Source organism: Gekko japonicus, unplaced genomic scaffold (assembly GCF_001447785.1).
Source record: "Gekko japonicus isolate JY-2015 unplaced genomic scaffold, Gekko_japonicus_V1.1 scaffold2514, whole genome shotgun sequence".
Lineage (NCBI taxonomy): Eukaryota > Metazoa > Chordata > Lepidosauria > Squamata > Gekkonidae > Gekko > Gekko japonicus.
This window is the reverse complement of record NW_015168122.1, coordinates 46,764-60,973: the sequence shown is the minus strand read 5'-3', so window position 1 is coordinate 60,973 and position 14,210 is coordinate 46,764. Positions and strand designations below refer to the sequence as shown.

At 49.0% G+C, this 14,210-nt stretch overlaps 2 protein-coding genes across 2 annotated transcripts in view; one reads left to right on the top strand and one right to left on the bottom strand.

Annotated features, from left to right (window-relative positions):
* The window catches only part of LOC107113545 (translation initiation factor IF-2-like), a 69,838-nt gene extending 55,963 nt beyond the window's left edge, over positions 1-13,875 (bottom strand). Inside the window, exons 1-2 of the mRNA XM_015414892.1 lie at positions 13,728-13,875; positions 13,362-13,465 (exon numbers count right to left, since the gene is read on the bottom strand). Of these exons, the coding sequence (XP_015270378.1) occupies positions 13,362-13,465; positions 13,728-13,875 (252 nt within the window). The remainder of the gene's footprint in view (positions 1-13,361; positions 13,466-13,727) is intronic.
* A 16-nt stretch (positions 13,876-13,891) lies between these two features.
* Positions 13,892-14,210, top strand: part of LOC107113544 (leucine-rich glioma-inactivated protein 1-like) — a 31,174-nt gene continuing 30,855 nt past the window's right edge. Inside the window, 1 exon segment of the mRNA XM_015414891.1 lies at positions 13,892-14,010. Within this exon segment, the coding sequence (XP_015270377.1) occupies positions 13,892-14,010 (119 nt within the window).

Below are 14,210 nucleotides of genomic sequence, written 5' to 3'. Positions count from 1 at the left end.
GCTTCTTTGCGTGTTGGGTACTTTTAGTGTCGCTGACGTGGAGGAGCTTCCTCTGTTGTCTTCTCCTTCCGGCTTGTTTGATCCTCCTTCGGGTTGCTGTTAACAATCTCAGTTCATGCACTGTAAATCCTCTTCCTTGCTTGCCATTCCTGGAGGTCCCCAGCTTTGAGAATGGTATTAATTTCTTCGCTTTTATATCCGCTCCCAAAACTCTCTACTGGGTCCTCCTCGCAACTGTTGACTCATATAAGCGCTTGCCAGGCACTCCTCGCTGTCACAGTTCAAACTTTTCCGTTTTACAAAACTCCCGTCGGATTCATAGCCATAACAGTCCAAACATTTAACAGCCGGCTCTCACACACAAGTAAACGCCCAGACGGAAGTCCCTCCCTTCTTCTCCGCTCGCTTTTGCCCAGCTCCGACATCTTTTCTTTTTTGTTTACTTTTAAAAAGTTCTTAAAATGTGCTCCAGAGAGACAAAACTTTTTCTCGCTTTGTTTCAAATACGTCAAAGGAAAACATCACTGTCCGCTCAATCCATTCCCCCCCCCCTTTTCTTTTTCGCTTGTACCAATGGAGGATTAACCTCCTCGCCTTCTTCGCTGGGGGGGGGGAGAAACGTTTTTAGTTCTTTTTCTCTGCATTTTGACAACTCAAGAAGTGAGACACAGACTTAAAGCTTTCATCTATATGGCAGAAAATATTAGGAAAACTGTCTCCTTATTCATTTCAATTTCCCCACCAAATAAGAGTATGTTGAAAAAGGGTGCCGCATGATGGAGTGAGCTCCCGTCTCTAGTTCCAGCTCCTGCCAACCTAGCAATTCGAAAGCAAGAAATTGCAAGTAGGTAAATAGGTACCACTTTGGTGGGAAGGTAACAGCGTTCCGTGCGCCTTGGTGTTTAGTCATGCCGGCCACATGACCACGGAAACGTCTCTGGACAGCACTGGCTCTACGGCTTTGAAACGGAGATGAGCACCGCAACCCTAGAGTCGGATTCGACTGGCTTTCGAGCAAGGGAACCTTTACCTTTATGTTGAAATCAGCCATCACCAGTACCCTCAAGGCCTGCATTACTGAGGCTTACAAAGTCCAAAAAATAGACATACTGGCTGGGATTACTTCCCACTCATTTTGTAGTGCAGCAACAAATACAGCCTTTGCCAGATGGGCCACAAGTTGAAGAGGTCTGCAAGGTATCCACCTTCGTAAGACTTACAAGATGAACATCTACGATTCAGCTGATGCAGCGTTTGGAAGTTGAGTGTTACAGGACCCACCCACAAAATGAGGATACTGCTTTGGGAGGTCCCACCAAGATGTCCTCCGCCTCCGAGGGAGAATGGACCATTGGATATTTACTGCAAAAGGTCCTTCTCCTCTGAGGAAAGGAGGACAGCTTGTCCCTCCCAAAGTCATCGTCATTCTTCACTCTTTTATTCAGCAGGGCCACTTTCTCACTCATTGTTCCTTTTACTTACCGTTACTTAACCTTTCTTGTTATACTTCAGGCCTGTTAATCCCTTCATAGTTTAGGACAGTGGTGGCAAACCTATGGCACGTGTGCCAGAGACGGCACTCAGAGCCCTTTCAGTGGGCACGTGTGCCATCGCCCCAGGCCGTCATTAAAGTGTCGAATTCTCTGCCAAATAATTTTAAGTAAATGAAAGCATTTGGGATTGCTTTCCTTACTTTGTTTGGATCATCTTATGTTAATGTATGAGTTGTTTTTTCTAAACTAAAACCTCAGTATTCAGGTTAAATTGCCGTGTTGGCACTTTGCGATAAATAAGTAGGTTTTGGGTCACAGTTTGGGCACGCAGTCTCTGAAAGGTTCGCCATCACTGGTTTGTTTAGGAGGTCTGCTGACTGCTTTCGGAGCTGCCAGAACTGAAGAGATGAGTGACTCCCACCAAGGAGGCAGGAAGTAGAAAGACTTTGTTCCTTCCTCCCTGAAAGGAGGGTGGGAATCACCCACCAAGATGTCCTCCTTTCCTCAGAGGAAAAGGACCCTTCACAGTATCCAGTGCTCTGATCTCTGCCGCCTGCAGACCAGTTGTAATTCTGGGAGAGCTCTAGTCATCACCTGGAGGTTGGCAAGCCAAGCTGAAAGGGGGGCAGGTGAGTCGTTGTGTGCCAAGAACATGCCATTTATTGTGTAGTGGGTTGCCGCATGGATGAATGATAGAGACTGGCGTAGTGCATAGCAAGCTTTATTAGTACACAACAAGAACAAGAACAACGGCCGGCGGGCCAACTATATACACACCCTGGGGACACACCCCTGGGTCCCATTGGAGGGTTTGAATCTCCCACCATGGTCCCATTGGTTCCCCAGTGGAAGGACTAGGATCCTAGTCCCTATTGTTATGCCGGGTTCAAGCTCAGGAGTGTGCGCTGGCCTCTGGTGGCGGTCAGCAGACACAACACCATTTTAGATGCCAGAACAGAAGGGAGGGGAAAGAGGTAAAAAAACCAGACACTGCTGTGACTTAGTGGGTGCATTTTGAAGGTTCAGGATCTCTCTCTCTCTCTCTCTCTCTCTCTCTCTCTCTCTCTCTCTCTCTCTCTGCAGACCTGATGTGGGTTTAACTCAGCTGAGTACATCAGCAGTATGACCCAGACCAAGTTGTGATGAATGTATTGGAAGTGAAGGACTGGACGCTGTCACCTGCCTCAACCTCCAGATTGTGTGGCAAGACAGTCAGACAGCTAGATTCCGATCCTGCCTTCCCTGCAAACGGGCTCACGGTGGGTTACAAGGTCACATAAAAATTGTAACTAACACAACAATTAATAGACATTTTAACAATAAAATTAACATTAAAATCAACTATGCAGCAAACCAGAGCGAGCTTGCCTTGATAATAGAGCTCTACGGGAACATTTTGTGGCTCGAGCATGCTTTCTTCCTGTGTTTACTCTTCTGCCCCTGTCCCTTTGAAATGTAGAATGCTACTCTTAGGGGAAATTGCCTCTCCTTCCTTCCTTCCGTTTCATCCTCTCCCACAACACACTTCTCCTTGCACGCACCAGGAGGGAGGACACGCTATCCCCATCTTGGCACCACGATGCAGATGGCCCTCTCACCATTTGCATCCATCCTTAGTAAGTTAGACTAGGATACTACCCTATCTCCAAGCTTTCCTATCTAGAAAGTAGTTCCAAAATAAAGAGACTATTATTAGTCTTCAAACTGAAAAGTGACTCTGTGTAACTTTGTAACTAAGCTAGGATACTTACTTGGTGCAAAGACGCGCCTGTGGGTGTAGCTTAAAGCACTCTGCTAAACCAGTCAGTGGGTTCTGGGCTAACTGTACCAGTTACCCCGACAGAATACACATAAAGCAACGACTAAGGCAAGAAATGAAGGTGCTCTGGACCTGAAAGAGCATTACATTTGATTTTTTAGCCACCCTGACCCGGATAGCCCAGGCAAGCCCGATCTCATCAGATCTTGGAATTGTTTTTCCATAATTTTATTCTGGTAACAGCCCTGCAAAGGTAGGTTAGGGTGACACAGAGTGACTGGTCCAAAGCCAATCGTGTGGTTTGACACTGACCTCTTGCGGAGCCTAGTTGAGCCCTCTAACTGACAGACTCGCTCTCCACCAGGAGATCCAAACTATTGTACCTTTTGGGGTTAATTGTTTTGTCATCCTATGCAAGAAGAGGCAAGACCATTCCTCCCACCAATAAACTGCAAGTCCCCTGAACTCTAGGATACACCAATTCCAGGATACACCAGTTCTAGGATACACCATCTAACAATGGATTTGGCCATGCTGCAAATGACCACAGAGCCAAGATTTCCACGCAGGTTTCTAAGAGGGTGGGCACCCCCTTGAAATGGGCTGCCCGATGTGGTCTTAGCCCTTTAACTCCTTCTCAATAACCCTCCATGTAGCCCTGCAAAACTTAATGTGAGATTTCCAGCACTGACATGCGGGTGATTTTTTATCCAGCAGAGGGCCTCCCTGCACCGGCAAAAGAACTGCTTGGCTGGCTGACAAGTTTGTGTAAGAAAGAGGCAGCGCATCTGCGTGAGCCAAAGGGAGAGAGGAAGCACAGATTGTGTTCTTCTACCTAAACAAGGCCTATGAGTATGGTGTTATCATGTATTTGTAGCAGATAATGAATTCAACATCCCGAGCAGCTCACATTCCGTTTTCAAAGTCGAAGGAAGTTCCTATCCTCTTGACAGCAAAACTGTGTCAGCATCTGTGAGCGTAGCTGGTGAAATTTAGGGAGCCATAGGGTAGGGTTCAGCAGTCAGGGGATGGGATTTCACTGTTTGTTTGGGGGTTTTTTGGGGGGGCTGTTGCTGCCAAGTAATAGCTGACTTATGGCGACCTTATGGGGTTTTCAGGGTAAGAGATCTGGTTTGCCATTGCCTGCCTCTGTGTCATGACCAATGTTCCCTCTAAGCTGTGGAGTCTTGTGAGCATAAATCCTACTTTGTGAGCTCCTCGCATTAAAGTGGTGAGCGAGCGATTTGGCTGCTGTGTAAGTTCGTTTGCTCTGGAGCCATCCCTTCCTGAGTTGAGACAAAAATGTGTGAGCTGGAGGCTAAAAAGCTGTGAGCTAGCTCACACTATCTCAGCTTAGAGGGAACACTGGTCATGACCCTGGTATTCCTTGTTGGTCTCTCTTCCAAATACTGCGCTGCCAACCCCGCCTAGCTTCTGAGATATGATGAGATTGGGCCAGCCGGGGATAGCCAGGTCAGGGAGTTTACTGTTATGCATGGCTTAATATGCACAGTGTGCAGGCTTGGACTCTTCTTGGCTCAGGATTTGCATTTTTGCTTGCTTGTTTGTCAGGAACTCGGAGCTCTAGATCAACACAACTGCAGTGAGGTGGGAAAAGATGACCAGATGGGGTGTTAACATTGGAGAAGGAGGGGAAGAGAAACTTTATCAGACATTTGCTACAAAAGTACACAGGCTCCTAAACTAGTTCAGAGTCACATGTTCTCCTGTGTTCTTCTGTCAAGGCCGTATACGAGTCCGCATCTCTGCATACTCCCACGCACAGTGCTGACAATGTCCACCTGGGAGAGCCCAGGAAACAGAGTTTCATCTTTTTCCTTGTAAGATCTGCTCCAGTGATTATTATGTGTTCTAAAAAGGTAAAGGTAACGGTTTCCCTTGATCGAAAGCTAGTCAAATCCAACTCTAGGGGGCGGTGCTCATCTCTGTTTCCAAGCCGAAGAGCCAGTGCTGTCCAAAGACTTCTCCATGGTCATGTGGCCAGCATGACTAAATGCCGAGGTGCACGGACTGCTGTTCTAGGAGCACGTTTTTTCAGGTTTGGGAGCAGGCACAAAGAGAGGCCATGGAGAGAGGCAAGAATAACAGGGATAGCCATCATGGTGTCGTGGTTACAGTGTCAGACTAGAATCTGGGAGACCCAGGTTCAAATCCCCAGCTGTGCCATGGAAGCTTGCTGGCTCAGCCTAACCTACCTCACAGGGTTGTTGTGAGGAGGAGAAGAGAATGGTGTGAGCCATTTTGGGTCCCCATCCGGGTGAAAGGTAGGATAGAAATAAAGTAGGTAAATAAATTTTTAAAAAACTGTGCGCAGCAGAATAGACCTCTTGTACAGAACTGCTCCCCCAAAATAGCTACTACTAATCTGGTCTGGATCTGCAAAATTTAAGGGAATTTGCCTCGATGGAGTGAAATATCAGGGCTGGAGTTGCCCCTGCCTTCCCGAAATGATGCTAAGCCAGGGCTATTTTTGGGCAGGAACGCACAGGAACGGAGTTCTGGCTGGCTCCCAAGTTGGCCACGCCCAGCAGGAACTCATTGGCATAATAGGCCACACCCAACAGCAGAAACTCATTAGGATTGGCTACATTAGGGGTGTGTGGCCTAACATGCAAAGGAGTTCCTGCTACAAAAAAGCCCTGGGTTTTGACAACAAACAAGGTAAACAGAATAAGAAGCAAAAGGTGGGTGTGGCTGGATAACCACACTTCTGGTAACACTTCTGGGTGCGGCCTAATGTGCTAATCAGCTGTGCTGTCAGGGGTTTGGCCCAATATGCTAATGAGTTCCTGCTGGGCTTTTTCTACAAAAAGAATCCTGATGCTAACCATTTCCAAATAGCAGTAGCGAATGATAATCATCTTCAGCATTTCCAGACTTGAGACCGACCGACTGACCCTTTCTGGGTCCTTGAATATATTTGATGCACAAATACACCAACATGCTTTTAAAATAGTGAAAACATTTCCTGGATTAGTGAGTAGATGAATGACAGGAAAGAGAAGCTTAGCAGAGGCAATCACTGTTCACCGTGGAGAGAAGTAAACAGCAGGGGATTCCAAGGAATTGCCTAGTCAGGTTTTCAACGTATTTTCTTAATGGCTGGGGGTGGGGTGGGGGGGAGGTGTGGCCGAGTTTGCAGAGGACTGAAAATGAGGCCTGAGATATAACATAGATGGGGTTGCCAGCTCTGGGTTGGGAAGTTCCTGGAGATTTGGAGGGGTGGATTCTGGGGAGGGGGAAGGCTCCGGGAGGGGAGGGGCCATAATGCCTTAGAGTACACCTTCCGAAGTGGTCATTTCCTCCAGGGGAACTTATATAAAGTCATACGTGTTGGCTAAGAGCTTGGAAAAAATCAAGGCTTTTTAGTCCATTTCTTTTTCTTCACAGCTCCGTTAAGATGTCTTAAAGTGATAAAGCCACTAAAAGAATCCAGGAACGTAGCCAGAACTGTGTTCATAATACTTACATCAAGATTTTGTATTGTATTGTATTAGTACCATTCTCTATGATCTTTGACCACGGACCTATATATATATTTACTCATACTTATGAAAGGTATTTTATACAGTGGACATTACTTATGATAGATATCTGGAATATAAAAGGTATAACTGTGTAGATAAATCACAGAATGGTGGTTTTTCTTCGGTGAGTTATATATTTTTTTCTCTATATTCACACCAAAGCCTGTTTACACACACACACACACACCACCTGGAGGTTGGCAACCCAGAATACGGACCAAGGGGTGTTCCAGAATAAGCATATCATTCTAGGAAAGCACAGTCAGTGAAACAAAAGGGGAAATTTATTGCTGATTTTTTTTAAAAAAAAATTGTCATAGTCCATAAAGATTGAAGAGTTGATACCTTCATAAAGAAGAATTGAAGGGATAGTGGTATATTGAGGTGTAAAGATAGGTCCAAAACTATATCTTGGTTGAGAGCCCCTTTGAGATATATGCGTCTCTCAACCCACAAGTCTCAGCAGGGTCATCAAGGAAAGCCTTCAGAGAAACAACAGAAGCTCAGTAGACCAGAGCTGCTTTCACACACACTAAATAATGCACATTCAATCCACTTTCAGTGCACTTTGCAACTGGAGTTTACTGTGTGGAATGGAAAAAGCCACTTGCAAACAACTGCTAAAATGCATTAAAAGTGCATCATTCAGCATGTGTGAAAGGGGGCCATGTGAGCAAGGGAGAGATTTGAACTCATCACATCCTGTACTGCTCTCTTTTGTGGGTTTTCTTTTTGTATTTTTAATGTGTGTGTGTGTGTGTGTGTGTGAATGTGTGCATGCACCTGGAAGTCATGTCAACCACTGGTGACTGACCCCTACTGGAGTCCTGGAGGATATTCAGAGAGGTGGCTAAATAAAGCCTATCCCCGCCTCCCGGCTCTGGTATACCAAGGAGGTCTCCCATCCAAGTACTTGCCAGAGTCAACCCTACTTAGCTTCCAAGATCTGATGAGATCAGACTTGCGTGGGCTATCCAGGTCAGAGCCTGTATTGCTGTTTTTATTAAGGATCCTAGAAAAGATAGGGTTTGGAGAATATGTTACCTGCTGTCTCAGGGTCTAACCATACATCAGATATATCTCAGCTCCATCCCTGGGTCCCATCGCTCAGTACATTCTGGGAATTCCCTGCTTGGAACTGAACTCCCAGGTATGCCAGATTGAAACCATGACTCCCAGGGAAGGGGATATAAGCCTTAACTGCTGTATGTGTAGACCATCAATATTTATCAAGGCTCCAGAATGTGCCCCATTCTGGAGCCTTGATAAATATTGATGGTCTGCACATACAGCAGTTGATAGCTGTTCCCAAGGACTGTTTGAGCAGTCCTACTAGCCCATATTAGCCCGATATCAACAGCGCTTGAAAGCTAAGCAGAGTCTACCATGGTCCGTACCTGGATGGAAGACCACCAAGGAAAACCAGAACCCATGGCGTGCATCCCGCCACCCTGCCCAGCCAAGTTGGAAGCCTTCCTCCAACCTAAGGAAACGTCCTCCGCCTTAAATGACTCTTCCACTGGCTGCAGACCAAGAGTGGTAGAGAGACTGTCTCTGCTCCAGAAGTACTGGAGTGAAGAACAAGCCAAGAATCAGACAACCATCACTCCAACCGCTGAACTTGCTTTCTTTCACTTCTCTCAGTGCGTGCACAAAGAGAAGAGGGAGGGCATGGCTTGCTCTCTATGCACATTCCAAAAGGCAGCTACAACCCCCTCCCCCACAATGGTTCTTTGGGGCTCACAACAGAGCAGGTGGCCCTCCATGACTCACCTGATGGTCCAGCATCTCCACTTAAAAGGATCAGGGCGTAGGTGATGGGGAAGACTCTGAGGACTTGAGACTCTGTAGGACCACTTCGAATCAAGGCTAACTTTGGTAAGACTCGTGGGGCCATGGCTCAGTGGTAGAACATCTGCTCGGCGTGCAGAAGGCCCCGAGCTCAATCCCTGGCATCCCCAGTTAAAAAAATCAGGTAGTAGGTGATGTGAAAGATCACCTGAGGCTCTGGAGATCTGCTGCTAGTCTGAGCAAACAGGACTTAACTTGATGGACCATGGATCTCATTCATGTGTATTCATGCTCTGACAGAAGAAGAGGAGGAGGAGGAGGAGATGGTTTTATAATTCCACCTTTCATTACCCAAAGGAGTCTCAAAACAGGTTACAATCTCCTTCCCTTCCTTTCCCCACGACAGGCACCCTGTGAGGTAGGTGGGGCTGAGAGAGCTCTGAAAGAGCTGTGACTGGCCCAAGGTCACCCAGTTGGCATCATGTGGAGGAGGAGTGGGGAATCAAACCTGGTTCTCCTGATTAGAGTCTTCCATTTTTAACCACTACACCACACTGTCTCTCAAGGCAGTTTCATGTGTCTTGGGTGCCTTTGGAACAATAACTAAAGGAAACCTTGGACCAGAGATGGTAGGGTACTCGGCCTTGCAACTCAGAGACAGCAGAGGAGGAAATGGCAGTAGAAGGGGGGTGAGGAGAGGAGCATTTGTAGGCCTAAATTGGTCCATGACCCCCTAAACTGAGCCAGAAACATCTCAAATTATTCTGTTTTTTCCCCATCTGCCTCTTATTTTTGCTACAACTCCCTTTAGCCATCTCTTTCCAGACAAAGACCCCATAATGGAAGAGATGCTTTTGGCTCTCTGTTCCTTTGTTCCAACAACCAGGGATCCAAATCTTTATTGTTGTTTGATCTCCATTACTGCCTTACAAACTGTGAAAACAACAGAAAAACTGCTGGGATTCAATCTAGCTAAAAGAAACTGGTAGTCCATTTAATTTTCTTTGAAATCGGGTTCCATTATTCAGCCGCTTAATCAGAAGAGAAATTGAAATGTCCATGTACCTGGGAAAGGTGTTATTCCCATTCAGCTATAGGAGATTTTTCACTGGTCATCCTCTGCTTTATTTATGACTATTGGAGGTCCTCGAACACTTTTATTGCATTTAAGCAAGGAGAATCGACTGGTTGGATTTATGTGCATTCCTTGTTATCAGTGCCTGTGAGTGCAATTACTGGCGTGATGTGGTCCATGGGGTTGCGAAGAGTTGGGCTGTGCGACTAAACAACAAATTATTTGTATCTCAGTGTTGATGTATGATATGCCATGAGCACATATGAAGGCTCACAGCATTTTATGAAATTAGCCCACAGCTCCCAGTTTCAGATGTTTGGGGACATGTCCTAGGCCACAGGTTTCCAGCGGATTTCCCCCTTCCTACCAAAGAAACTTGGTCCTCCCACCACTGTTTGAATGATAAAAGGTAAAGGTAAAGGTTCCCTTGCTCGAAAGCCAGTCGAATCCGACTCTAGGGTTGCGGTGCTCATCTCCGTTTCAAAGCCGAAGAGCCAGCGCTGTCCGAAGACGTTTCCGTGGTCATGTGGCCTGCATGACTGAACACCAAGGCGCACGGAACGCTGTTACCTTCCCACCGAAGTGGTACCTTTTTATCTACTTGCAATTTCTTGCTTTCGAACTGCTAGGTTGGCAGGAGCTGGAACTAGAGACGGGAGCTCACTCCGTCATGCGGCACCCGGGTCTCGAACTGCTGAACTACCGACCTTCCACAGCCTGCAGTTCAGCATCTTAACCACTTGAGCCACCACAGGAGATTATTAATAGATCGTGGCAAAATATCTTCCTCAGTGGGGGGTTCTCATTTGTAGAGTCCTGCTGGATCAAACCAGCAGTCCATCTAATCATGCATACTGTTTGTATCAGACAGAGGCCGACTAACTGTCCTGGAAGGCCAACAAACAGGGCTCAGAGGTCAAGACCCTCCCCTGATGTAACCTCCTCCTAATGCTGTTACTGCCTCTGTATATGGAGATTCCCTTTAGTCACCATGTCTACTAGCCATTGATAGACCTCTCCTCCGTGATCTGTCTAATTAGAGATAGTTTTTCAGCTTTCTACCTGGCTTTTTCAGACAATTGCCTTCCAGAGATGCTCATGCCAATCAAGATATTTCTGTTCACAGACTTACAGGCTAAAAAAAGACACACAACCAAAGGGGAGCAGAACAAAAATTGACAACAGGGAGATCAGGTTGTCCAAATTCATATCCAGGAGGAGGAGGAGGAGGAGAATTTCCCAACCAGACCTGGCAACCTTACCTCGAAGCTGCTGAGCCAAGCTGAAACATTGGCAGAGGACGTGCAGGGGCCGCCTGGCTCAGACCTGGGACGTGGCGACCACCACAACAGGCTCACCCACCAGACATGGGCTCTTCCAGAGCTTGGGGGGGGTTGTTGGCTCAACTAGATCCTGGACCAATTCAACCCTCCAGTGTAGAAACCCCTCAGGATCTTTTCCAGTCGGTTAAAGGACCGGTCCGCCCTTGGTCCCCAAACATGGGTGAAGGTGAGGACAGCTCCCCTATGGCCCTTGGACCTCCAGTGAGCCACAGAAGCCAAAACGTCCTTTCCCCCTCCTCTTTGTAAAGCATTAGCTAAAGGGACCATCGCAAAAGATGAAGGGGCCTGATTTCATCCTCCAGAGTTAGAGAACTGCCTCCCACGCTGATCACTGGCAGTCAAGAGCCTTAATGCATTCTCTATATCGATCTACTAAGAGAAAGGAAAGTGACAAGGAATCGGACTGGGGTACCCAGTGGGGTGCCTGTTTGTGGCATGGTGCCCATTAACACCTTTCCAGATGCCCACCTGGTTCTTTTAGAGAGTGTGGGGAGGGAGTAAGGCTTTTGCCTAGCAGAGTTTCTGTTTGGCCCCTGGAGATTAGTTTGGCTGTGCCGATTTTTTTTTTTAAAGGTTGCTATGGCATCAGCTGCCACTACAGCGCAAATCTCTTCCTCGTGTAACTCAAGAGAAGTCGTGGCAGCCACTTGTGGCTGGCTATAACCTCCCACGGCAGCCATTTTGTGGCTGAGCCCATCGTGCTGTGTCGGACTTCCAAAGGTGCCCGCAGGCTCAAAAAGGTTGGGGACCCCTGGAACAGGGGATCCCAGTGAAGTGGGGGTCGCACTGGGTCCAGGCCAAGTTCTCTGGGCTCATCCCGCAGTCAATCACGATTTCTGAGATCCTAAAAGAAAATCCCATTCTGGGTATCTTTTGGAAGCAATGTAGTTACACAGTCGAACTTCAGCAGGGGGGATTTGGGTTCAGATTCACACTGGAGGTGCCGAGCTGTTTACTGGGGGGAGGGACGACTCAGTCGTAGAGCATCATCTTGGCATGCAGAAGGTCTCGGTTTGGATCCCTGGCACTTCCAGTCAATGTTCCCTCTAAGCTATGGAGTCTTGTGAGCAAAAATTCTACTTTGTGAGCTACTGGCAAAGTTGTGAGTGAGCGATTAGACGACTGTGTAAATTAGTTTGCTCAGGAGCTGTCCTTCCTGAGCTAAGAGAAAAATCTGTGAGCCGGAGGCTAAAAAACTGTGAGCTAGCTCACACTAACTCAGCTTAGAGGGAACACTGCTTCCAGTTAAAGGAATTGGGGAGGAGGTGATGAGAAAGACTTCTGCCTGAGACCTGCTCAGAGGCTGCCAGTCTAAGAAAACCATACTGACCTCTATGGGACATGAGGCCTCTTCAATGCATTCACGGAACTAGCCAGTATGGTGTTGCGGTTACAGTGTCAGACTAAGATCTGGGAAACACAGGTTCGAATCCCCACTTGGCCGTGGAAGCTGGCTGGGTGAACTTGGGCCAGTCACGCACGTTCAGCCTAACCAAAGAGTGATTAACACGTGGAGTTCACTGCCACAGGAGGTGGTGGCAGCTACAAGCATGGCCGGCTTCAAGAGGGAATTGGATAAGCATATAGAGCAGAGGTCCATCGGTGGCTCTTAGCCACAAGGTATAGATAGGAACTCTCGGTCTGGGGCAAGTGATGCTCTGTATTCTTGGTGTTGGGGGGGGGCAACGGTGGGAGGGCTTCTAGTGTCCTGGCCCCACTGCTGGACCTCCTGATGGCACCTGGCATTTTTGGCCATTGTGTGACATGGAGTGTTGGACTGGATGGGCCATTGGCCTGATCCAACATTGGCTTCCCTTATGTTCTTATGTCCATAACCTCCCTCACAGGGTTGTTGTGAGGGGGAAATGGAGGAGAGAACTCTGTAAACCACTTTGGGTCCCCATTGGAGACAAAGTTTGGGTTCAAAAGAAGCAGTTAAACAAATAAATTTATGGGAAGGCAAGAGGGCCTGGCTGACAACAGATGGTCAGGATATGATCTATCAAAGACATTTCAGAAATACAACTGAAAGGTGGTCCCTCCCCTCTTCAGGACAGTTACATGGATGGAGTGCTGGATGGAGGGAGTGTGTGTGTGTGTGTGTGTGTGTGTGTGTGTGTGTGTGATGTTATATGGATGGAGTCCTTGTTTGTGTGTGTGTGTGTGCGTGGGGGGAATCCGTGTTGCAAGGCTCACAGGGATTCGGCTGGATGCCAGCCCAGCACTGATTCTCAAGACAAAACGACAATGGGGTCATGGCCCTGTCAACAGCTCGCCAGAGAGTAGATGCAAAACGAACCGCAAAGAGGCTTCCGCTGCCACCCGCCGACCGCGGCTTCACACGTGACGTACATTTCTGCCGCTCGTCACGTGTATATCTGATTGCGCCGGCGGCCGTTCGGACGGGGAGGGCGCCCGGTCGGGGGAGCCTCGCGGGTGGCGAACCAGGACGCGGGCTACACGCAAAGGCGGGCGCCCGCGGGGCCCCGCAGGCACGGTGCCCCGCAGTCACGTGTGAAGCGTCCTCCAGCGCTTGCCTTCCTCCCCTTCCCCCCCCCCCACCGCCCGCTTCCACTCCCATGGGGGGGGGCTTTTCCATCTCCCCCCTCCCCTTTTCCCTCTTCGCCCGTCCGTTGTGAACGAGCCGGCGCTGCCCAGCGGAGTCCTGCGCCTCCATTGGTCGGCCGCGATGCGTGTGGTGGTTGTGTGAGTGCGTGCCAGTCCGCGGCGGTGCTGTGTCTGCGGAGACAGGCGAGGAGCCGCTCAGAGCGCGGGAGAGAGTGGCCGGATGCGTCTCCGTCCTTCGCCAAGCGGGGGGGTTCCGCTTCGCCTTGAGAGCCGCCGGATCCGGATTGGCAGCTGCCATTTGCACGCCTAGATTGATGCGCTTTCGTCTCCCGGGACCGCCGGGTCCTTATTGGTTTCCGTCCGACGCGGGGATCCACTCTGTGCAGCCCGGCGAGGAGACCCCCTCGCGGGGGGCAGCCGCGGAGCGCCAGCGGTCCGGGAAGGGACGGGCGCGATGAGGGCCACGCTGGGTTAGAGCCCGCCGAAGAGGGCCACGCCGCCGGGGCGCCGGGCACCAGGTTGGCGACGCCGGAGGGCGAGCGAGCGAGCGAGGGGCTTCCCGCCCCGCCGGCGGCCGAAGGATGGGCTGGCGCCTGGGGCTCGGCGGGGGCGGGGCGCCGCTGCTCCTGCCGG